The sequence below is a fragment of the Podarcis melisellensis genome, assembly GCF_964234715.1.
Source record: "Podarcis melisellensis genome assembly, chromosome: 4".
NCBI lineage: Eukaryota > Metazoa > Chordata > Lepidosauria > Squamata > Lacertidae > Podarcis > Podarcis melisellensis.
Genome location: NC_138531.1, coordinates 11,391,877 through 11,416,108, shown reverse-complemented (window position 1 = coordinate 11,416,108; position 24,232 = coordinate 11,391,877). Strand labels below are relative to the sequence as shown.

Genomic DNA, 24,232 nt, shown 5'->3' with positions numbered 1-24,232 from the left:
TTATTAAGATGACTGTTTTATTGTTAGGCTGTCTGTCAGAATGCTTTTAATAAAATTTTTATCACTGATGTTCTGTATTGTAGTTATAGGTAGGTAGCCGTGTTGGGCTGCTGTAGTCGAAACAAAATAAAAGAAAATTCCTTCCAGTAGCACTTCAGAGACCAACTAAGTTTGTTATTGGTATGAGCTTTTGTGTGCATGCACACTTCTTCAGATACATGTGTTCTTCAGATACATGTGCTCATACCAATAACAAACTTAGTTGGTCTCTAGGTGCTACTGGAAGGAATTTTTGTTTTGTTTTGTTCTGTATTGTGTTTTGAATGTCGTACACCACCCTGGGACCTTTCAATAAGGGGTGGTATATAAATTTAATTGTTGTTGTTGTTGTTTCCCCTCCTTTTCAGGGTTTCTTAATGTTAGTTTGGATATGGTTTGAACTCTTTTTTCTGAGGCTCTTTTCCTAAGAGGTAGAGAGCAGGAATTCTGTCATTACTAGAAATTAGATTAAGGGGAAGAGCCAGTTACCCAGTTTATCACATGAAGTAAGGTTAGGGGAACAGATAAAACCTTAAAATGTGTTTTGATTTCATGACATTATTTACTCTATCCAAGCAGGCAATGAATTTGAAGAAGATCTTGAGATCCTGGAAGAAGCTGCTCTGCAGGTAGACAATTAACCGCTGCCTTTGCAAAATAAACCACTGAGATTCTTTGCTAATTGGTACAAAACAGAAAGCACAGTGGTTTAATTTGGCTAGCTTAGGAGAACTTCAGTGTGTAATAGAATTTCTCAAAGTAATAGCTGCAGCAGGGGGCAAGGTCTGTGATGAGCAGTGTGTATACCAGTTCAGGAGATCTCAAGTTGGTCTATTCAAAGCATCACCTTTTCAAGATTTCCTTCCATTTAACGCCTGATATAATTCATTAGAGCAGTGGTTTCCAGTTAGCTGAGAACTGTGGACTCTCTGTTTTTCAATAGCCAAGCCACAGACACTTTGGAACATTTTGATATCTGTATGATAGTTTTGGTTGTGTGAATGGTGCCACAGATCCCCTGGGCAGGTGCCGCAAACCACCAATTGGGAACCACTGCATTAGAGTAATATTATATGATCTGAAAGAGAGTTGCAGCCTTTCTTCCTGTCATGCAGCCTGCTAGTTTACCTTATTTACTGAATTTTTATTTTTTATTTATTTGGACTGTTTATATTCCGCCTACTAACAAAGGTTCTCGAGGCAGCTTCCAGATATTTAAAATACAGTGGTATAGATAAGAGTTGTACTGCATGTATAATCACTAAAAATGCATATACTTGTTCCTTGGCCTACACATATTTTTGTGAGCTATTCACAAAAGGGTGCTGTCCAGTATACAGTTGTTAGGATCAGCAATTTAAAGGATGGCACCAAAGGTTATATTATGAGTTATGCTCCTGTTCAGGGAGTGCTTTGAAGGGTGCCGGTGTGGAAATCCATAAGGCCTTTTTGCTTTAGATTGCTGAGAAGTAAGATTTGGGTTTTAGAGGGTACCTCCTTTATAATCCTTTAGTTTTACTAGTTTTAATTTGAAATTACAATGAAGCCATTGCATTCTGTATGTATTTGATGCTCTAGGGCAGCGGTTCTCAACCTGTGGGTCCCCAGATGTTGTTGGACTACAACTCCCATCATCCCTGAGCTCTGGCCTTGCTAGCTAGGGGTGATGGGAGTTGTAGTTCAACAACATCTGGGGACCCACAGGTCGAGAAAGGCTGCTCTAGGGACTTTTGAGAGACTGGGTTGGCTCACATTTCCAGGTAGACCATAGTAAATGTTTAATTCCAGTTCTTCACCCCTCCCCTGCTCCTGGTCTTGTCAGGTGCAACAAACCATAGCCTTGACTGGTTGTGTCTTCTGAACCTGAGGCTTATGGTTTGTTTCCCCCAAAGGTACCACAAGTGGCAAGCCAAAAATAAACATTGGCTACCACTTGTGGTTTGTTTGAACAGAAATAAATCGGAAGCCTGGGTTCAGATGACGTGTCTAGCCAAGGCTTGTTGTTTCGTGCTCCCAGTGTGATATGACCAGGAGTAGCGGGGGACTGAAGTGGAGACTTTCGGGAATTCAGTTTGGATTTACATGACATGCAGATGCAGCTGTTGGGCCCCAGTTTTACAAATAAATAATTGAATTGATTACCAAAAATCTTATTTTAAATGCAACCCATGTAAACGCTAAGTGATATTTCACAACCCTCTCCAGGTTTGCAAGACTCACTCTGGCATCCTGGGAAAAGGTTTAGCATTATCTCATTCGCCAACTATCTTGGAGGCCCTTGAAGGAAATCTCCCTCTGCAAGTACAAAGCAATGAACAATCATTTTTGGAGGATTTCATTTCATGTGTACCAGGATCAAGTGGCGGACGACTTGCAAGGTATTGTTATTACCAAGTTACATCTATGACCACCTCTATTACTCTGCTTTCGTTTTGAATAAATATGACCCACAAGCACCGCAGTACCAAAGTATTCCTTCTATTATTCCTTATTTGTTACTTTGAAAAGCGTGCATTTCCTCTTCCATGTTTAATTGCCTTGGGAGGTGTTTTTTTTTGTACAGGAAAGGGTTGCCATTTTGAGTCTTTAGAATGAAATATAGCACCAGTGCTATATAAATCAGAGTCTTAGCAGGGGTGTTTTAATCAGAATGCTTTGTTGCTAAAGGTAGTACTTTTCTGTGACAAACTAAGATCTTGTTTTTAATAGCTTTATCTTCCCCAAGAAGACAGGGCAGGAGTCAACTAATGAACCCTAACAGCAACAAGGCTTCCCACCTCCCTCCCATGTCCCTTAAATTTCCTCTGGGGGAGTTGGGAGAATGTAATAGTTCCACACTGAACTCCACCAAATGAGTTATATATGTTAAATGGCTTTATCTTTCCTGTTTTAGATGGCTTCAACCAGATTCATATGCAGATCCCCAGAAAACATCCTTGATTCTGAATAAAGATGACATACGTTGTGGCTGGCCTACTATTATTACCGTGCAGACAAAAGACCAGTATGGTGATGTTGTTCATGTGCCTAATATGAAGGTAACTTTAAAAAGGTGGTTTTCCTGTCACCCCTTTCTTGATCTTTAGACAATTTGGAATGCAACTAGCACAAAGAATCTCAACTCGCCCTCTGCAGATGTGTGAAATAGTTTTGTTTTTCTCGTATTTTGAGGAAGAAACAGATATTTTCCCACAATATTTTGGACAAGCCTATTGCTAGCTGTTTTTGTGGTATTGCATGGTATTTAGTATACAGTGGTACCTCGGGTTACAGACACTTCAGTTTACAGACTCCGCTAACCCAGAAATAGTACCTTGGGTTAAGAACTTTGCTTCAGGATGAGAACAGAAATCGGGTGGTGCAGCAACAGCGGGAAGCCCCATTAGCTAAAGTGGTACCTCAGGTCAAGAACAGTTTCAGGTTAAGAACGGACCTCCAGAACAAATTAAGTTCTTAACTCGAGGTACCACTGTATCCTCACCTTTCCTGGTTAAATCTGGCAGGTGGAAGTCAAGGCAATTCCTGTTTCCCAGAAAAAAACTTCATTGCAGCAAGAACAGGCAAAAAAACTTCAGCGCATCCCAGGCAGTCCCGCAGGCGCTGCTGCTTCCTCCACTGATCTGACTTTCGGAGGACTTCCCTCTCCAAAACTCGATGCCTCTTATGAACCAATGATAGTGAAGGAAGCTCGCTACATTGCTATTACAATGATGAAGGTAAACTGCTACTTAAGGCATACATTTTTAAATCTGTCTAATGAACAAAGGGACTCGAAGACTAACTAGAAATCTAGTGGGGTCAACATGTTTCTCCTTTTTATGTTGGTGGGTATTCTTTACTGCTTTTGTAAAGAACAAGATTGTTCTTTAGAAAGACAATTCCGTTGAAGAGGTGGCACGTGATTGTACTTTCATCATCTTTTACTCAAACTAGCTCATTTCAAGTCTGGAAATCCATCTGCTCCTGCTGTTGGAAAGGATAGAAGCTTGACTTAAGTGTGTGATACATTCTCTATGTCTTTACAGTTTTAATTAGGCAATGTTTCTTTGTATTCTCACTAGATAGACCAGGGTGTAATGAGGAAAAAACACATTACTTTATTCCAGAATGACCGGTCCAGTTATATGAGAGTTTGAGTTCAGAAGCATGCTGAATGAAGCCACTAGCTATCTAATAAACTCCTTTCCCGTAATGGGAGTAATTTTATCTGTTTCTGATTATTTTCTGTGTGCTATTTGAGATGAGGAACCAGGTTGTGACTCTTTCAATTAGTATTGCAACCAGATGCAATTTGATATGCTCTTTGCTTTATAGGTCTATGAAAATTATTCTTTTGAAGAGTTGCGCTTTGCTTCACCAACACCTAAGAGGTAATAATCTTGTGCAAAATATAACATTTAAAATTATATACTATACATTAATTTTTAAAACTGACTTCATGTGATTTCATATGGGCTTATATTAAAGGAAGAAGCCCCTCCCCAAACTGCAACAGCAGCTTCTCTAAACTTCTGGAGCAGTTTTTGAATGGATGTGAAAGGGACTGCCGGGGGTCAAATTCTGGTTCTTCAGCTTGCACATTCAGCTTTGTGTGCAACTCAGTGTCTAAGTTAAAGCACTCTCTTATTGTACTTGCCTTATTCTTGGGGTAAAGCTGTGTTTGAAACTGAGTGGTTAGTTCCTTCTGCATTTGAATTTATTTTCATATTTTTATCTTTGGTGACTCTTCTAAACATGGCGTTTTGTCAGAATGAAACCAGGATCAAATTGCTATAGATTCGTTTGGGAGCATCTATTAACTTGGTGGACTAAGTTTGCAACCTGCATACCATAACACAAAACCATTTTTGAAACTTCCCTTAGTTTTAAAAGTTGAGGGGTGGTGGGATGCTGCTGTTTGACAAAGGTACACAGTTGGTTGGCGTTTAAATATGAAAGGTTTTGATTAGAAGGCATGATTGCTTTGGTTTTCTTAAAAATAATTTCATTGATGTTATATTATTACTTTGTAGCCAAGGCTATTTTACATCAAACAAGCTTGCATGTAAAGAGAAATGAAGATACAGTACTAGATTTTCTAAGCATAGAGCTGGCAACCTGAATTGATATTCAAGCAGTGGGTGGTGTGTTGTCATTTCAGTATCCTTTTTTCCCTCCCTAGACCAAGTGAAAACATGTTGATAAGAGTCAACAATGATGGAACTTACTGTGCTAACTGGACTCCGGGAGCAGTTGGTCTCTACACCATTCACGTTACCATTGATGGCATTGAAATAGGTACATAAAAGTCCGTATCTTTGTATGATGTCAAAAATGTCAATACACCTATAGTGGTATGCCAGAAAATGGAAAGAGAGAGAGAGCTTTTAAAGTTATCATAATGTTTTGAGGACATATAGCATCCTCTTTTTACTCAAAAGGATATTAAAATACTTGAAAATAAAACAAATCCGAAAATTTGTCAGAGCACATAGTTGGGAAATGTGTTGATAACAGTGTATGCATACATTTTAGCTAAGTTAATAGTAGCAAATGCAATATCTTCCCATAGTGGCCGATTATCTCTCTATCTCTGTATTAGTTGGCGGAGCTCTCTCCTACTTCCACAGATGGAAACTGAGTCAAGGCTCACTTTGTGTGCAGCCTCAGTAGCTCTGCTTTGTTTATGACTGAAATGCCAGTTGAGTTTTTTGCTGTCCAACTGTGCTTTGAACGACAAGATTTCCCCATATGTATCCTGTCATGGGCTGCTGGAGTTCCCTGTTACGTGAGCAGTCTTTTAAATCCTTGACAAGGAGTTATGTTTATATACACATTTCTTCCAAATAATATTCTGACAGGTACCCCTCCTCCCCATGACACTTCATTACATTTTTATTATCATGTAAAGATTGAGGAGGGTAATTGCTTGTGATGCTTTATAATTGGCTGTACCTTCTGTCGTATGATTTTAATACTGTCATTTTTAAATGCAGTCTTTCATATAGTTGAACTTTTTATTGGCTTGCGACCGGAATGATTCTGTCAGAGAAGGTCTAGCCTTGTCACTCCTTGTTTTTCATTCGGGTGCTTGGCACCATACTCTCTAAATTAATTTTTTAAAAAACGTTTTAAAAATGGGAACAATTTAGATTCAGGAGTCACATTTATCATGCCTATTGTGTGTCACAGGTTTAAGCTGCTTTGATGCCATAAGTAATATTCACTTAACCAGCTAGAATTTTACCGCATTGCCAAGACCTGAATGTAACCCATTTCAGAATAAAATAACTTTCGAACAGTTACTTAGATTTCTTATATACACTTCATGGTAATTTTCTTAATTTACAGATGCTGGACTAGAAGTGAAAGTAAAAGATCCTCCGAAAGGAATGATACCACCTGGAACCCAGTTGGTAAAACCGAAAGCAGAGCCTTTACCAAATAAGGTATAAGAACGAAAACATTTTTTTTAAAAAATTACATTAGTGCATGTACATGACCTATATTATTTAGTATTTTTAAACTGCCAGAGCTCAGGGGTCCAGTCCCTAGCTTAGATGGACTAACATTTTAACTTCAAGGTAGCAATATATGTTTAAATGATGACGGGAAACTGCTAAAACAGAAAAGAAGAAAATTGTTGTATATTGTTAAAGATCTCCTCCTAATACTCAGTTCTGACTCCTTGGCAAACATACACAAATCAAATGTATTTTCAAAACCTGTTTATTGCATTTTATTTGTTATGTTAGGGTGGAAGAGGCTCTGCATTCTTACCTTTATACTGATTATCATAACTGTTTCACTTATATACCCCTTGGCTAGATGGTGCTTAACTATATTATTCCCATCTTGCATAGCTGATTTTTCAGAAATGAATAGCTTTGGGGGGGGGGGCGTGTATTGTGACCAAGCCATGGGGGAGAAAGCTTTAACCCTGTGACGGTCTCAGTCACAACCTATTCACAATGGAAGGAAAGCTTTTGCCTTCATAAGAATAAGGCATGTTCCTATAAACTTCTCAGTATCCCAAGAACTCCAAACAAAGTTTTGCTTTTTTTTAAAAGGCATCCAGATTTAAGTCCAGTTCTAACATGAATTATGTGGGGATAGGTCTCACCAACATGATTAAGATTTGTACATGAAAAACCAGAGAAGCAGATGTTAAGTCCCAGTGATTATTTTGTTGCCCAACAGCTTTTCAGAACAAGAGTAGTTCCTGTTGATTTACATACTTGCATTTACAACTAGGCTGGAATATCCCAACCTCTCATCTCATTCAGTTGACAGTGACTACTGTTTATATCTGACTTAAAATAAACTCTGAATATCTAATTCTGTTGGTCCATGTGTATTTGAGTGACTTTTATAACAGCCTTATTTTTCTATGGCTTCCAGAAGAGAACAGACTTTGATTTTTTGTTTTGGTTTCTTGTTCATCTGTCTGGGTGAGTTTAGCAGCTGACTATAGCTGTTAGGAGGCTTTCTTCTTGAGCTCTGTGGATTTCCATAATCTGAAGCTGTATCTTTATACTCTTTTTAAAGAGCCCTTTTCCAGGTTTCTCTGCCTTACTGTCTCTTTGCTTCTCTTAGGTTCGCAAATTTGTGGCCAAGGACAGTGCAGGGCTGCGTATCCGTAGTCACCCTTCCCTTCAGAGTGAGCAGATAGGCATAGTAAAAGTCAATGGATCCATTACCTTTATTGATGAGGTAACTTGCAATAAATTTATATGGATTTGAGATCTAGATTAAATTACCACTTGCATATACAGACCAGAATCCAGAGAACGCCATGACTAATCTCACATGGCCTTTGAATGTCAGTGTTTCGGGCCAGAAGCCATGCTAGGCCATAGAAGCCTTTTTGAAATGGAATACTTTCAAAAGCAATTTGTGATATGGGGGCCTGCTGTTCACAGGAGAAAAATCGTAAATGCTACTTGAGTGCTTGTGAGCTCTTCTGGGTGTTTGCCACAAAAGTTAGATAAAAGGACATGTAGTTGCATCGGGCCATATGATTAACCAGCCATTTTGCTTTCTGTGTTGCTTTAAACTCATGCTACAGACTGCAAGATTGCTTTTTGGCGAAATTGAGGTAGATATTTTTGTTTTATCCTGTTAACATTTTAAAGTTTCTCTTGATTTTTCAGAAATGAAATGTTCCATTTTTAGCTTTAAAAGAAGTCAACCATTTCTGAAAACAATACACATATATTTTACAGAGAATTGGAATGTTTCCTTTGTAGCTATTACTTTGTAAAATAAAAACCAGCTTTTTGCAGTAATTTTTTTTTTAAAAAAGATTGCAAATCATTGTGAGCATGGCATAATTTGGTTCCTTAATATGCCTTTTAATCGTTACATTTCCAACCATTCTTTACCTTCATAGTAAAAATTATTTTCACGGTCTGATCCTGAGACACCTCATGCTTTCAAGTTACTGTTTGCAACAGTGATACATCAGCTGCCTTTCTGGAGTGGTGTCCCATATCACGATGTTGCATTGTTGTAGATACATTAGGAATTTGCTCTTTAAATACATTTTTTCTTAATTCATCCATAATCTTCATCTGCTTTAAATTTCTTGTGCCTTTTTAAAAAGCTTTAGTTAAATAGGCCAAATGTTTACCTCCCATGCAGCTGTATTATGCTAGATCTTTAATCTGTTATCACCTGCTGCTTAAGTAGCCTGGCTTGCATTTACTCTTCATAGATTCACAATGATGATGGTGTATGGTTACGGCTGAACGATGAGACAATAAGGAAATATGTTCCAAATATGAATGGTTACACGGAAGCCTGGTGCCTTTCCTTTAACCAGCATCTTGGCAAGAGCCTTTTGGTCCCTGTTGATGTAAGTAAAATACAATTTTGAAGAATATTATAGTGCACTCATTCATTCAATCAATCAATCAATCAATCAATCAATCATTTTTTTAAGGTTGTCATCATTCATCCATCTCATCTATAAGGGTAATCATTCCCATTAACCAATTTTAGGTCCTGTAACATCAACAATAATGCTGATGTTGAAGCGATTAAGGTTTTTGAAAGTATTTTCTCCCTCCTCCAAAGGAGGCAGTTAGCTAAGTTGGAACCTTAGCTAAGGTGGGCCTGTGCTATCATCTGAACCCTTTATATTTGACTAATATGTAACATAAATGCATATCCTGTACTGCTTGTTCTGTAGTTTAAAAAACAATTTGATCAAAGTGTTATAAAGGCTTGCTGCTGCCAGAAATATTTATTTCTCATTTGGATACCATATTGATACCATTTTTCTACAATGGGAAGTTACCCCTCAAGAGATAGGTTTTTTAAATAATAGTTGGATATGATATAGTAATTTATTCTTAGTTGTATGGGTTTAATGTGTCATATTACTTAACTGTGGTATATTGGCATTTGCTAACCCTGATTTCAAATCTGGCTTAGGGCTGTCAAGGAAGGGTGGCAAATTGCGCTTGAAAGGGGAAAATTGTGTGAAGATGTGCTTGGGTTATATCTACACTAGCCCATAGTTAATTAATTAATTAATAATTAATGTATTTATTAGCATCATTTCTTCCATGTGTGAAAAAGATTTGGTTAAACTGAAACTGATAAAATATGTCTTGATTCGGCCACATTATTGAGGACCTCCTGTGAGAGAATGGTGAAATATTGAATAAGAGTATTTACCATATTGTCATGACTGACTGTAACATATTATAGATATCACTGATTTAAGATAATGTATCTGTAAGGAATTAAGAATAGGGAAAGGCAGTTTCTCCTGCTGGTAGAATTTGTTCAGTATGTCTTCATTGTTACTTTAGGAAAGGGTGTGGAAATGTCATGGCACAGGTTGAAATATGTGAATGGACAAAGCTGACAGGACAAGAAATAAAAGACATAGGAAAGCCTGACATCTTCATTGAAAGAGGGCTTTGCATGAAGAAGAACATATATGCAAAGCTACAGTCAGTGGTAGCATGGAAATATCAGGTTGAATCAAATGCAACTGCGACCAGAGTTCTACTTACACAACATCCTCTATCCACATGCCCCCAAAATCTGCTCCAGAGGATCCCCCAACCTTCTGAACCTGATTTTGATGGTGCAGTGGGTCGGGCTGCAGTGGAGAGGCGGATAAGGATGTTCTTTTGTGGGAGTCTATTGCACAGGCGAGACAGCACTCAGTGGCGTAGCGTGGGTTGTCAGCACCCGGGGCAAGGCAAGTAATTTGCGCCCCCTAACCCGTGGATTTGCGCCCCCTAACCCGTGGATTTACACCCCCTAACCGTAACCCCCAGATGTTGCGCCCGGTGCAGCCAGCCCCCCCTGCACCCCCCACGCTACGCCACTGACAGCACCATTGGATACAACCCGATGCTTCCATAGGGTGTGTTGCATTAGTAAGCTAGTTAGTGGCTTCTAGTGGGAAAGTTGTATGATTATAGCAACCACTTGCTTCAAGGCAACCTCTTTTAAAGGTGGAAGAGTAAACTGCTCCAACCTAAGTAATAAGCTATCTTCTTAAAAGGTCAGAGGCATTTGACTGGTTTGAAGGCATCGTAGTGATCTAACCAAGTCACGTTTGTACATATATATTTTTTTTAATAATAGTTCCTTCATGTGCATTTGGCAGTTGGGAAATGTTAAACAGATTGGTGTGTATTTTTGAGATGAATGGCAAACCTCTGCATTTGTGACAGGGTAGAACTGGGAACCTTCAGATCTGTGTTCTGCTGTCCTGTGTGATGAACCAAGAAGGGTTGCAGGTCTAAATGTTCCCTAGGTTATGATGTGTGCTCCGTTTCCAGCATTGCTCCAGCCACTAACCCTAACCGATTGGTTCCTGCTGACCTGATAGTGGCTATAGTATAAAGTCTTTGATTTTTGATTATTTATGGACCACAGTCATTCCTGGCTATGCCTGCTTAGTTGCTAAATGTAGCCTGTGTGTGCTGTCTTGGCTGTCTGCATACATGCTGAATGTTCTCTTGGATTTTAGTTGTTGCCGGTTGTAGACCTGTGCCTTTTGCTTCACTTTTATTAGGCTGCTGAGGCCTAGCACCCAACTGTTTTATTATTGGTTTGTGATCACTTATTCAAATATCTTTGTGAAACTTCCGATTTTGGCAGCATGGCTGTGCTGGTCATCTTCTCTTCATTGCTTTGGGCGAGTAGTGGCTAGGAAGAAAACTCTAGCTTAAGCGCTCCTTTTATACCATACTTTGCAAATGCTAATACCTGGGAATTTCAGTACTACTTCTTTCTTTTCTTTTATCTCTCTTCTTAAAAGAATGACAGTCCAGAGAGCTTCCTTAACAGTTTCCTTGTTTAACTAGCTTCCTTGATAGACTGTATTCCATGACGTACTTGAAAATCTCAACTAAACTTTATTTCTGATGAAGTTCTTTATTTTAAAAAAATATTGTACTAATACTTGACATTGGGTCTATTCAGACTTCAGTTACCAGGGAGAAGTACAGTGGTACCTCAGGTTACAGAGGCTTCAGGTTACAGACTCCGCTAACCCAGAAATAGTACCTCGGGTTAAGAACTTTGCTTCAGGATGAGAACAGAAATTGTGTGGCGACAGCGCGGCAGCAGCAGGAGGCCCTATTAGTTAAAGTGGTGCTTCAGGTTAAGAACAGTTTCAGGTTAAGAACGGACCTCCGGAACGAATTAAGTACTTAACCCGAGGTACCACTGTGTGCATGTGGCTAACTCCCACAATCCTCTCTGCGACTTGCACTCATAACACTCCAATAAACGCTGGTCAGGGACATAATATGTGCCATTAAATGTGATATAGATTTTTATCCTTGAAAAGGGGCAAGAGAGCATCTAAGACTTTTATTGATTTGAGATCTTTCCTTAGCAATCCCAATCATCAAGCAGAAAATATTGAATTGCAAGTAACGCATTTACCCATGTTATGTTACAAAAACAGGGCAAATATGAAATGTTGAAAAACAAGGCTTCACGTGCAGTACTTAAACTATTATTTAAGATACTGTACAAGTCTGTATCACTCCTAGGCATCTTGATTTCTGTGCAAAAAAAAAATCTTTAGTGGCACATAGAAATGGAAGATATCTAGATCTCTTCAGAGGAAAGCTGTTCTAAAAACAAGGTTGCACTATGCAAATTCTGAGATAAAAGCAGTGTGCTGTAGTTTATTGATGCTGTGTTGAAGGCAAACATTATTGTTGGAAGGTTCATCTTTTAGACTTAACATAAAATATTTGTGAGAAATGGAAAGCTAGGAGCACTTCTTTGCAGATTGGGTTTGTAAAGAATGTACACTGACAACTTAAAAGTGTCTGGCAAATACTAACATTGAATGAGTAGGAATGACAGTTTCATACTGGAAGCTTTCTATTTTGATTGATGCATGCACATTCTTTAAAAGTGACGGAGAAGATTATATGTTAGAAAAACATGGAACCCTAACGCTTACACAAATAAATGCATTCATTTTGAATACTCATTGCAGTCACCACTTGCTTCTAACCTCCTAATTTCATTTTCATTGCTTTTTGCATAATTCATTTATCACAACAATACTAAAAGTGTATGTTTCAAAGAGCACTATTTTGGGGCAATATTTTGATGTTGTTTTATGTGTGGAAAGTCTGCTGTATAACCTCTTGTTCCATTTTTTTGATTAAATCTCATCTAAAATTTGCACAACTTACTCCAACAAATGTTGTATTTTTAGATGTGTACAAAATTGATATATTTCATTGACCCATTTGAACAAAAAGGTCATCAGCCACCTTATTTGTGTAAGTACTGGATTTATTTACAAGATCAAAACAGCCCCACTTGTGAGTGGAAAATGCTTCTGGTGGGTAGGGGAGAGGGATTTCCCATTTTTTTATTTTCAGTTTCAACTCTTTGTACCTTTTCAGTCCTGCTCTGAAGTGTCCCCTGAACTTCAAGAGCATTTTTTTGGGGGGGGTGTAAGACCTCAGTGCCTGCATGGAATATTATGCATGGCTACAAGGATCTCATCCAAAATGGATGTGCTGGACAATTACTTTTTTTTGGCAAAAAAAATGTCTTCAAACTAATCTGGCCACTTTTCCTTAAAAGAACATGTATTTAGAGAGAAATGATGTATGACCCGAACATGACCCCCGTTGTAACTAAATGAAGATTGAGTTAAACTGCCAAATTCCTTATTTTATATGTTACTCATTTTGTGTGGGCTTTTTAAATGTATTTTTTAAAGCTGGTTAAAGTGTTTGGTACGCTTTCCCATCTGCTTAATGTCAGTCTTCAAAAATAAATGAGGAAATGGCTGATCTAAATAACAGCCTTTCTTTCAAATGTATTAGACTAGTACAAAAACCCACCGCAAGGTGCCAAAATCAACATATTTTAATGTGTGCATCCCTTATCCGTCTTAATGTGGAAAATACATTAATTTTTTTTTCTTTTTTCAAATAATTTTTTTAGAGAACTCTGCGCTTCACATGTTGGTGTATTTTGTTCCTATGGTTTTGGACACTTGGCATTTGGGTGCTTTCCAAAGTTTTCTGAGTACTGATAGCTACGTTTTAAACCTTTCCAGTTGCAAATAGGTGGCTGAGTGTCCACACTCAATCTTTTTTCCTTGCTCCGCCTCCCCATGTCCCCCCAGAAACAGAAAACAAATCTTCACAAAGTGGCAGACTGTCTTTCATAAAACAAATCTGGCTTTTGATAGGACTTGTATTCTCATTCAGACAGGAGAATGGGAATTGCCTTGCACAAAACGTGTTAAGCTCTATATAAAAGAATCTTTCTATTCAGTGAATGGCATGACACACTACATCATTTAGAACTGTCAGTATAAGCTGTTTGTCTCCAACAGATTGTTTCCCCCATGGTGAACAGTGGGCTCAGCTGGCTTCATTTTAAGAGTACCTTTTTGTGAAAAGAAATGATTGTTGTTTGCAAGGATGCAGGAAAAAAAAATAAAATTAAGCAAATGTTCTATTCGTCTCTTAATTTCTTCTTCTGCTGTCTTAATGCTCCAGTTCTCTGTTGATATGTGTCTATCTTAAACTTTACATAGAATATCTTTAATGCTAGCCAAGGAGTCAGGGATTTGGACTTGTTTTCATGGACTTCCAAACCTTTCCCCCCTCAGGTGAGTTTGCTTAACTGTCAGGATCTCAGTCTCTTGTGTACACGTATTTTGGGCATTGTGGAGTATGAGCCATCTGAACATTCAAATTGGTGGTTTTCAGGCTTTCAAGGATACTATTTCCACATTGACATCTGCTGAGCAATTGCTTTGCGCTGCTGGAGACTCTGACGTGTTCTAGTGCTCATGCGCAGCATGCGTTGGTACTTGCCAATCCTGTTAGATCCCACCATCGATCTGCAGGAATTGAGGGCACCTACCTAGAACACATGCCACACTTTCCTGTAGCTGCGCACAGCAGCAGAAAGCTGGTAGTGACTGGCAAGCTTGCCTACCATTACTATTCTCCTGGAAGAATTGGTTAACAAACTTCTGAATAACATCTTTGTTCGCCAAAATGCAGAGAATATGCAGCATTCATTCATTTAGGTCTCCATATTTAGCTGGTAATATCAATTTACATTCTTCAGAAGAAGGCTCATATGTGATGCTGTATAGCTTGGTATTGAATGTCTCCAACAGTTGCATAAATACCCTCTATCCCTCCTTCTTTCTTGCACTCTCCTGCATGAATACTTTTACTTAGCCATAGTCTTGTGTGTTAGTCCTGTGTTTGTATCATCTTTCTTAACCATGGTTGAAGAATTGCTCCAAATGTTCATGTTGCAAATGTGTGCCTTTTATTTTTATATATGTACTCATATCGTTTATTCTTTGTGTTCAGTAGTAATATAGAGAGTACTGCAAGTTCAGTTCTTGTCTTATATGGAAAATTATAGCGTAACACGTGCTCTGTTAAGTGTTTTAGGATGAGACCTTAGTTATTTCAGGTCTAACAAAGAGGTGGGCTTAGTTGAAAAGTACAAAGGCATTATTAACAGGATTTATTTATTTTTGGTTTTTTGTTCTAAAATTTTCAGGAGTCTAGATCTAACACAGATGACTTTTTCAAAGACCTAAACTCACACTGCCCTCAGGAAGCGGTAATGCAGGAACCAGATATGCCGTTCATTCGTGGTGGGCCTGGAGTATATAAGGTAGTGAAGACTGGCCCCTCAGGTCACAACGTCAGAAGCTGTCCCAACCTTAGAGGTATCCCCATTGGAATGTTAGTTCTGGGAAACAAAGTCAAGGCAGTGGGCGAGGTATGGATCCTTGTAGCTTCAGTTCTTATCTTCATAGATACTGGTTTATAATAGTAGCAATCGTAAGAAAAGCAGCTATCCTACGCAAGGTTTGCTTTTCCACCCTTGGTTGCTAACTGTTAACTTCCTAAAGGTTGTTTATGGTGTAAACTGATGCAAACCACTTTTGCCTTTGTCATATATTTCATTATAGGGCATTGATTGAACTTGATTTTTCTTGTACGCTTGCTTAAAATGTGGGTTTATTAAAGGACTATGTTTAATGCATATTTCAGCGTTTACCAATGAATTATTTTGGGGGATACAACAGAACTCAGTGATCTTATATCTTGGTATTGATTCAACTGTTGCATGTGGTTGATCGTGCTTTGGTGCTCTCCTATTTCAATGGGCTTGAGGATGTAGTGTGTCATGCTATGATTTTTTCTCAAACAGCACACAGGACATGATAGCAACTTTGTGAATATTAAATACCTGGTGTCAGTGTCAAGCTTTCTCTGCTTCATGTGTCAAATAAATAAATAAAAATTCGACTCTTGCATTCTATCGGGTATCAAATGCTATGTGTATCTGGACACTTGTTTGGTGCTCTGTTTATTCTTTTCTTCTGAATATAATCCAGTCTTAACACACTGAAGATACTAATCATCTTAAACTTCTGTGAAATGCTTTTTATTCTTCCTTATTCTTCTGCACTTAACTTGAAGAATGTCTGTTGCCTTTCCATGACAGAAAAGAGCCTCTTTTTCACATATGGAAACATTTTGCTGCATCTCATTGGTGGATAATTTGAAAAGTAAATTAAATGTGCCTCTCTCTCTATGTGTGTGTGTATGTACCAGGTGACTAATTCTGAAGGGACATGGGTGCAGATGGATAAGAACAGCATGGTAGAGTTCTGTGAAAGTGATGAAGGTGATGCGTGGTCCTTAGCTAGAGACAGAGGTGGAAACCAATATCTCCGGCATGAAGATGGCAAGTCTCCTTAATTTTTACAAAAAGATAGAAACTAAGCACACAAACAATAAAAAGCAGAGATGTAAATAATCTAAAAATTTAGCATAAAACCCCCAGAAAGAACAGAGGAGTGCACTGGTACCCAAAGTTCTTCATTTAACAGAGGTATGTGGCCATATTCTTGTGCTAGTTTGAGCTGATCAGGTGAGCTGAATCTTCCCAAGTTAAAGAGTCAGAACAGTGTTTAAAAGATTTGAAAAGAAATCCTAAACATTGTGAACAATTTAGAAGGCAAAATGTTTTATTAAGGTAGTCGAAAGCGATGTATGTTTATCATGGAATGACTTCTAATAGTTTATCGGAGTGAAATCAGGCATAGGACCATGGAACCCCCCCTTTTCATGCATTAATTGTGAGGAAGGGGGCAGCCACTCATAGACAAGGCCAAACAGGATCGCACTCCTGACCCCACGCAATGGGGATGGCTTTGGCATCCAAGCAGTTGGCACAGATGTCTGAGAAGGGGAAACCTGTGTCTGTAGAGTTGGAACCCTGATCACACAGGGTTCCAGCTCCACTATCAGCAGAAGCCCATCGGATTCCCTTTCGCAGATGTGCACACCCAGTGCACGGATATTGGATGAGGGACCCTGCTGCCCCTTTCTGCACATGGATACTCGGGGGGTGGGTGGGTCGCTATAGTCTAATTAAGAAGACATGTTACTACTACTCTAGTTAGTGATTTATTAATTGAAACCTTCATTCCTGTGTACATATATTTTGGCCTTCATTCCCACTGTAGAGACATAAATTACATTCTAAAGCAGTTTTGTGTTTGTTTTGCTTCTTGCAATTACAGAACAAGCTTTTATAGATCAGAATGGTCAGACTCCCCCGCCAAGTCCTTTCTCACTGCAAACTTTCAATAAGGGGACAGCGTGCAGTAATGGACAAGGATTTGATTATGGCCTTGGAAATAACAAAGGTAAATTTTCTACTAATTATTTTCTTTCTATTGAGCGTGCTTTCCATTGTATTTGTAGCTCCAGTATATTTACTTTAAAAAACTGGGAGGCAATTCATCAGTGCAGGAATTCTTCATTTATATGAGACTTTAATTATACTATATGGCTCAGAGTTATAAAACTGGCACTGCTTATTTGTTGTAGGATCAGGATTGAAATAATAATAAACTGAGCCTTTGTTGAACAAGATGGGCTTGCGTTATAATAATTGTACATTGTAGTGAAAACTGCTAGTTTTGAAGAACTGTTTGGAGATCGTGAACATGCATTAAAAATGCTTGCATCTATAAAATGAGCATCACACTCAAAGCATTCTGTTCAGAGCAAATACTTTTGAGAAACCACAGTATTGATTGACTTTTACAGTTTGATCAGTGTCGCATTCCATGTCACAACTGTAGTTTTCCCTGTAAAAAGTAAAGCTTTTTGTTGACAGACCCTCCTTATTCCAGAAAACACTGCGCAAAAACCAGAACAGAAAACCAGTGGTGTCTGATGTACCAGCACTTGGAATCAGATTGAGTCCTTGTACTGACATGAAAGTTGTATAGTTAGGTTCTAAATCAAAATTCTATACAGTACTGCAACACTATATATTAAATTGTTTTTGTTTTGCTAGTTTAGCACCTTTAAATTAAGCATTTAAGTGTAATGTGAAAAGTACCCCACTAGTGAAAAGCTGAGTGCTTACCAGTATCTACACATGTATAATTGCCATGGAAATCATTGTGGCAATTGTAGAATGTGCGTGTAGAAATGTATTGCATTTCTATGTTAGTGGCTCTTGATATTGATATTTCTTGTGTCATTTTAGTATTCCTACAGCAGATAAATGAGGCCAGACTAGTACATCTAGTGTAAAAGAGAGCAGTATACAACTTTAGGACATAGAATTTTAAAATTAAGAATTTTTTTAAAATAGACATGCCCATAGAAGAGCAAAAGTTTCAATTTGGAATTTTCTTTTTTGAGAATAATGCATGGTCCAGCAAAACGTGAGCGCCTATAAATTTTAAGTTGATTCCAGTGGGAAAGATGTGCTTAACATTGACTGGATCGTTCCCTACATTTTAAGTGTAATAGTTATTCTCAAGTGAAAATTATGTTATCCAGGTGTTGCTTCAAGTTCAGTGTTGCATTCTTGAGGAGAAGTCGTGAACCACGGACTTCCTTGAACATAGGTTTCTTTCTTTAAATTTCTTATGTTTTCTCCATTTAAAAAACCATACAGTTTGTGTTCATTTTTCTTGGTTGTGATATGAATAAATGTCACATATTCATTAATCCATTTTTCCTGGAAACCCCATTTTACATTTTGCTGAATTAACCTATAGCGTGTTTGGATTGCAGTCTGATTATTGTTGCATGCCTTACTGTTTTGATGTCTTCTTCTTGTCTCATTCTCCTTGTGTATTTGCAGTAGTTCAGTGCAAAGAGCAGTGCACCCTTTCAGCTGGCATATCATTAGGTCTCCATGCAAGTAAATTTACCTAAAAATAATTGGAGCAGCATCTTAGTTAAAGCATTTGAGCTAGTGCCTTGTAGTCATCTCTGCCAATACATCGCAAGGAACACTACAGGAAAGTTTGTATGAATTTTTCCCTGGGTGAAGCACCTACAAAGGCATATCATTATAATAATATCACTGACGTAGCTGACAAAAAGCAACTTGCAGAGACATAACTTCAGGAGCATTAAAGTGCTTTGTCTCATTTGGTCCTCATGACAGATTTGCAGCTTTCATGTTTTTCCCGAGTTTTGCTGATTTGGTTGCAACCTATTTCTAACCTGTTTTCTGTCAGCCTTGTTGTGGAAAGACCCAAAATCACTGAACTAATTTCTTACTACAGTAAGATGATGGGACCTAGGAAGTTGTATTGTTAGATCACACATTGATGATTTATGGTCTAAAGTAGCCTTCTCCAGGGACATGGGTGGCACTGTGGGTTAAACCACAGAGCCTAGGACTTGCCAATCAGAAGGTTGGCGGTTCAAATCCCCATGACGCGGTGAGCTCCCGTTGCTCGGTCCCTGCTTCTGCCAACCTAGCAGTTCGAAAGCACGTCAAAGTACAAGTAGATAAATAGGTACCACTCGGGCGGGAAGGTAAACTGCATTTCAATGCGCTGCTCTGGTTGGCCAGAAGCGGCTTAGTCATGCTGGCCACATGACCCGGAAGCTGTACGCCGGCTCCCTCAGCCAATAAAGCGAGATGAGCACCGCAACGCCAGAGTCGGTCATGACTGGACCTAATGGTCAGGGGTCCCTTTACCTTTACCTTATGGTCTAAAGTAGCCTTCTCCAACTTGGTGCCCTTCAAGTGTTTGGTCTACAGATGTAATCATCCTCAACAATTTACCACAATGGTTCCCAATTAGGGGACCCCTGGGGGTCCGTGGGACACGCCCAGGGGGTCTGCAGCACTATCCCCTGCCAGGGACTCAGTTATCTTGTTAATTGCACAGCTCGCTATAGCTGGGGGTGGGTGGATGGGAGCACTTTTAACAGAGCTCCCAACCAGCCACCAGCTTACACAAGCCAGCAGCAGGCCCCTGAAGGCTCTGTTAACTGCTCGACTGAGGGGAATGGCAACTGCACACCCCTCAATGGAGCGTTTTTATGGAGCCCCCACACCGCCACTGGCTTGTGTGAGCCGTTGGCAGGGCGGGGGCTCTGTAGAACTGGTTGGCTGAGGCAAGGGCAGCCATGTGTTCCTCAGCCGAGCAGTTTGAAGAAGCAGAGGGAGGAACAAGCTGTATCGGTGCCTGGTTTCTCTCTCTGCTGGTATGAGGGCAGAGTGGGATGGCAGCTTCATTCGGCGGTATATCGCTAGTGAAACCACCGCTGTTCCTGAGTCCCTCTGGTACCAGCACCAGCTGGAGGGAGTCAAGTACGGTGGTGGTTTCACTCACGATATACTGCCAAGTGAAGCCGCCATTGCAGTCTGTCCCTCATACTGGTCCTGGACAATGTATCAATACATCACCCAGACCTATTTGGTGCAAAATGCAGCCTTTGTGGGTTTTTTGTTCGTTCATTCTTTTTCTGTGGGAAGCTATGTGGCTACATTTTGGAGTGGGAAGAAACAGATGTACGGTAGAATCCTAAAAAATTCAAAAGTTGGTTTTTCCAATTGGTTAATCAGCAAGAAGAAAAACCTCACTCCAAATAAGTACTGTATTTAACTAATTAATCTCTTTAAGCCAGGGATGAAACCAGGGATGAAATTTGGGTACAGGAGGACTAAACAGTTAATAATAGTAATTATTATTATTATTATTATTATTATTATTATTATTATTATTATTACCAACATTACAAAATTCCAGCTGTTTTCTACTCAGTCTTCACCAATACTTTCTCAAGCCCTGACCAAGCCTTCACCTATGTCTTGAAGGAGCAAGATCCCTCAGTTAGCAGGACCATATGATGCAAAGTTTTGCTAAGATGTACCATATCAGATTACAAGTAAGAAATAGCATTTTTGAATATAAAAAGGATTCTGCATATAGAACAGTTACAAGTTAGGAACACAGTTGCTTTTTAAAATTCAGTTGTAGTGGAGCAATGGAGACAAGTTTTTCCTACTGTCTGGGGATAGGCAATTGGTGGTTATTTCACAGATTTTATGTTTTTTTTTTAAAGGATACCTAAACCCCTTAGTTTATTAGGGGCTACCCCACATTTTATCAAAAAATTGCTTTGCACAGGTGACTACCATAGAGTAATCAAAATTTTCAAAAGTAGGGGGGTCCATGGTTTGGCTTTTGAAAAATAAGGCGAGGTGGGGTCCACAATAATTAGTTAATTGGGAACCACTGGTTTACCATGCTGGCTAGGGCTAATGGGAATTGTACTCCAAAACATTTGAAGGGCACCACATTGGAAAAGGCTTCTGTACAGCATTATTCAGACACTTTGTTAAAGATTTGTAAGTTTCAATAAGCTTAAATCCTCACTGAAGCTGAAGGGGGGAAAAGAGGCATTTTTCTATAGGTGGCTAAAGGGCATTTTTTCACTTCCAGATAGCAGCACAAGATTGGCTAAGCGTCTGTGGTGTGTCCTGTCCTCTGCTTTCTAGTCAGAGCTCCAGTCTGCTTCCTTTGCCTTCATTCTCTCCTCCCCTTTCCCCTTAATCTTGATCAAGCACCTGGGAAATATGGTACATTATTATTGGAAGGAAAACAAGGCAAGAAGTAGTAAGTTGTTCTTCCACAGGTAGGGAAGAAGTCAGCAGCCTTGAGGGGCTTCATGCTGGAAGACTGCTCTGCTTCCCATCCTCCGTATTGGACAGGAGTAGTAATGCATATGGTAGGGAAAAGCAGATAGATGAGGGTGATTTAGAGCACCCATCAGCTCACTGCCCAAGGCATGAATGGGAAAGCTGTGATTTTAATTTTCCTAGGCTTCCTCCTCCTGTCTTCCTCTTCACTTTTACTTCCTGCCTTCGCCCTTTGCAGAGATGTTCTCCTAACCTGCTTTATTCTGCAATGTGCTTAGGTTTTCTGCCTGCCTGCCTTCTCTTAGTATTTCTTGTTTTCATTCATCCTTCTGTTTTCCTCCCAGTTAAAGAAAAGGCAAATATTTCCTTTGTTTATTCCCCATGTCCTTACCTTGCCCATTCTCCTTGCTGTTGCAATGGCCCTGACAGACAGGAACAAAGGCAACCAACCAGCTCTGTCAACCAGAGGACCGCAAATCTGCAAAATGGGTACAAAGGGAAATATAAGTCAGGCATTTCCTACATCACTCAGAAAGCTTCATCTGTGAAGCATGTGAACCCTGTGATACAGCCTGCCAACCCAGAGGCCATTCAATCTTGCCCCACAACTCCCAGTCTTAGCTGGCTAGAAGATTTAGACCATGAGGAAGAAACCAGCTTAGCATCCCAATGGGGGAGACGGGGACGGCAGGCATAATATTTTGTGAAATCTTAAAGAAGAAAGCAGAATCATTCTGTCAAAACTATTGTATTAAACACACAGCCCATTTGCTTCATTTTATCCCACCCCCATGAGGAAAAAGGGTGGGGCTTGCACAGTAGCATGTTGGATCAAAGCATGTAGTACGTTGACCTACAAGTCACAGCCGAAGCTGGGTTCAGAGCGGCTAACAGTAAAATAATACAGCATTCCTAAATCAATTCATTTTAAAATCAGTTCAAATCAAATTGATGGCAACCATTGGGTTAGAGTTCTATGAGGATTACAGAAGGAGAGAGGGCGTCAGTCTGTGCCTTGGTCAAAGGCCTGGTGGAACAGCCCTGTCTTGCAGGCCCTGCGGAAAGATGTCAAGTCCCGCAGGGCCCTAGTCTCTTGTGACAGAGTGTTCCACCAGATCGGGGCCACGGCTGAAAAAGCCCTGGCTCTTGTCAAGGCCAGCCTAACCTCTCTGTGGCCCGGGACCTCCAAGGTGTTTTTGATTGAAGACCGTAAGTTCCTCTGTGGGACATACCAGGAGAGGCGGTCCCGTAGGTATGAGGATCCCAGGCTGTATAGTTAAAACCTAGGGTCCTAGGCCGTATACTTAAAACTAGCACCTTAAACCTGATCCTGTACTCCACGGGAGCCAGTGCAGCTGGTATAGCATTGGGTGAATGTTATCCCGCGACACGGACCCCATAACCCGCTGGAACTTAGGTTCACCGCAACACACACATTCCGTAAGAGCCATGGCTATGTTTGCCAAGCTCTCTTCCAACAAAAGCATCACAGAAATTTGCACAGAGAGCCATTTGCAGAGCACTCAGTTTATTTATTAGATATTGCAAGCTGGACCTCCATGCCTCGGCATAGGCAGCTTTTGGCAGGCGAGTTGCAAAATGTGTTACCACCATCATGAATGGCCCTATTCTAGGCAGATACAGCTCTGGTGTGTCCTGTAAGTGTCATGCTATGCTTGAGAATGGACCATTGGGCGCTCACTGCAAGTGGGCTTTCTTTAGCAGACAAGCAAGCATGTTACAACCACAGCCCATAGGCAATCCACTCACCATAAGCTTTGCTAGTCATCTGAATCACATTTTCACAACCAACTTCTCTATCATCCTCCAAAAGGCTCCCTCTTCCTCTGTAGGTAGGCAGGTGGAGAGATAATGTCTCAGATTCGTGGAAAGCAAGTCCGAAAGAGCTTAGTAATGAATGAAAACTAAAGGGGAAGGAGGAAGCCTATGCAAATCAAAGACACAAGTTTCCTGCCTTGGGAAAATAGGGCATGCTTTATTCTGTTAGTGGCTGGCTCACTTTGCTGCCAGGAAAGGCCATTTACAATAAGTGCCCAAAGTTCCATTCTACTCCACTGTTATTCTATTGTTCTTCCAGGTTGCTGTGGTTACCCACTTTGTTGTATTGTACTAAGGACCAAGGGGAGCTGTCTTTGCCAAGCTCAGCTGGCAAAGGGTAGGAGATGCCCTGCTAGCAATGAAGTCAGAACTGACCCTGGCTTCTGTCAAGAGGGATGTTATTTATTTACAGCATTTGTGTCTCGCCTCTCCTTTAAAAAAAGCAGCTTGACACTTAGCACTTGACAGCAATTAACAATAGGTTAATCATAAAATTACTACAAACACAAAATAAAAAAGACAGGTGGTCATTAAGTGCAAATCAAAAATAAACACAGGAGTAGAACCATTTATATTCCCAAGCCTCTGCCAAACAAGAAAGTTTAAGTCACCCAGTGAAAGAGATTCATTTCTGCGAAAGCAAAGACTGCCCTATGGCTACTTCCAAGAACTGAAATGAATAGTAAATTTAAAAAGTCTTTTTCAAATACAGTAGTACCTTGGGTTACAAACACGTCAGGTTACAAACACTTCGGGTTACAGACTCCACTAACCCAGAATTAGTACCTTGGGTTAAGAACTTTGCCCCAGGATGAGAACAGAAATCGCATGGCGGTGGCGGCAGGACACCCCATTAGCTAAAGTGGTACCTCAGGTTAAGAACGGACCTCCATAA

At 39.8% G+C, this 24,232-nt stretch overlaps 1 protein-coding gene and 1 long non-coding RNA gene across 15 annotated transcripts in view; one reads left to right on the top strand and one right to left on the bottom strand.

Moving 5' to 3' along the window:
• MYCBP2 (MYC binding protein 2) overlaps positions 1 to 24,232 on the top strand; it is a 139,336-nt gene that overhangs the window by 73,430 nt on the left and 41,674 nt on the right. For 6 of the 13 annotated variants that reach the window (XM_081907260.1, XM_081907259.1, XM_081907251.1 and 3 more), the window contains 13 exons: positions 616 to 668; positions 2,245 to 2,417; positions 2,933 to 3,077; positions 3,543 to 3,755; positions 4,354 to 4,409; positions 5,201 to 5,316; positions 6,370 to 6,467; positions 7,615 to 7,731; positions 8,735 to 8,875; positions 14,078 to 14,152; positions 15,070 to 15,294; positions 16,137 to 16,269; positions 17,111 to 17,236. In XM_081907260.1, the coding sequence (XP_081763386.1) occupies positions 616 to 668; positions 2,245 to 2,417; positions 2,933 to 3,077; positions 3,543 to 3,755; positions 4,354 to 4,409; positions 5,201 to 5,316; positions 6,370 to 6,467; positions 7,615 to 7,731; positions 8,735 to 8,875; positions 14,078 to 14,152; positions 15,070 to 15,294; positions 16,137 to 16,269; positions 17,111 to 17,236 (1,671 nt within the window). The remainder of the gene's footprint in view (positions 1 to 615; positions 669 to 2,244; positions 2,418 to 2,932; positions 3,078 to 3,542; positions 3,756 to 4,353; positions 4,410 to 5,200; positions 5,317 to 6,369; positions 6,468 to 7,614; positions 7,732 to 8,734; positions 8,876 to 14,077; positions 14,153 to 15,069; positions 15,295 to 16,136; positions 16,270 to 17,110; positions 17,237 to 24,232) is intronic. The other 7 variants (XM_081907261.1, XM_081907255.1, XM_081907258.1 and 4 more) reach the window with 5 other exon arrangements.
• Positions 5,237 to 23,865, bottom strand: LOC309367749. Of its 2 annotated transcripts, XR_014167316.1 has the most exons (4): positions 23,269 to 23,865; positions 18,651 to 18,766; positions 8,403 to 8,867; positions 5,237 to 5,364 (listed from the first exon to the last, which is right to left on the bottom strand). It is a non-coding gene; the product is annotated as an uncharacterized lncRNA (long non-coding RNA). The 2 variants fall into 2 exon arrangements; XR_014167317.1 differs by lacking the exon at positions 5,237 to 5,364 and having other exon boundaries at positions 8,335 to 8,867; positions 23,269 to 23,856.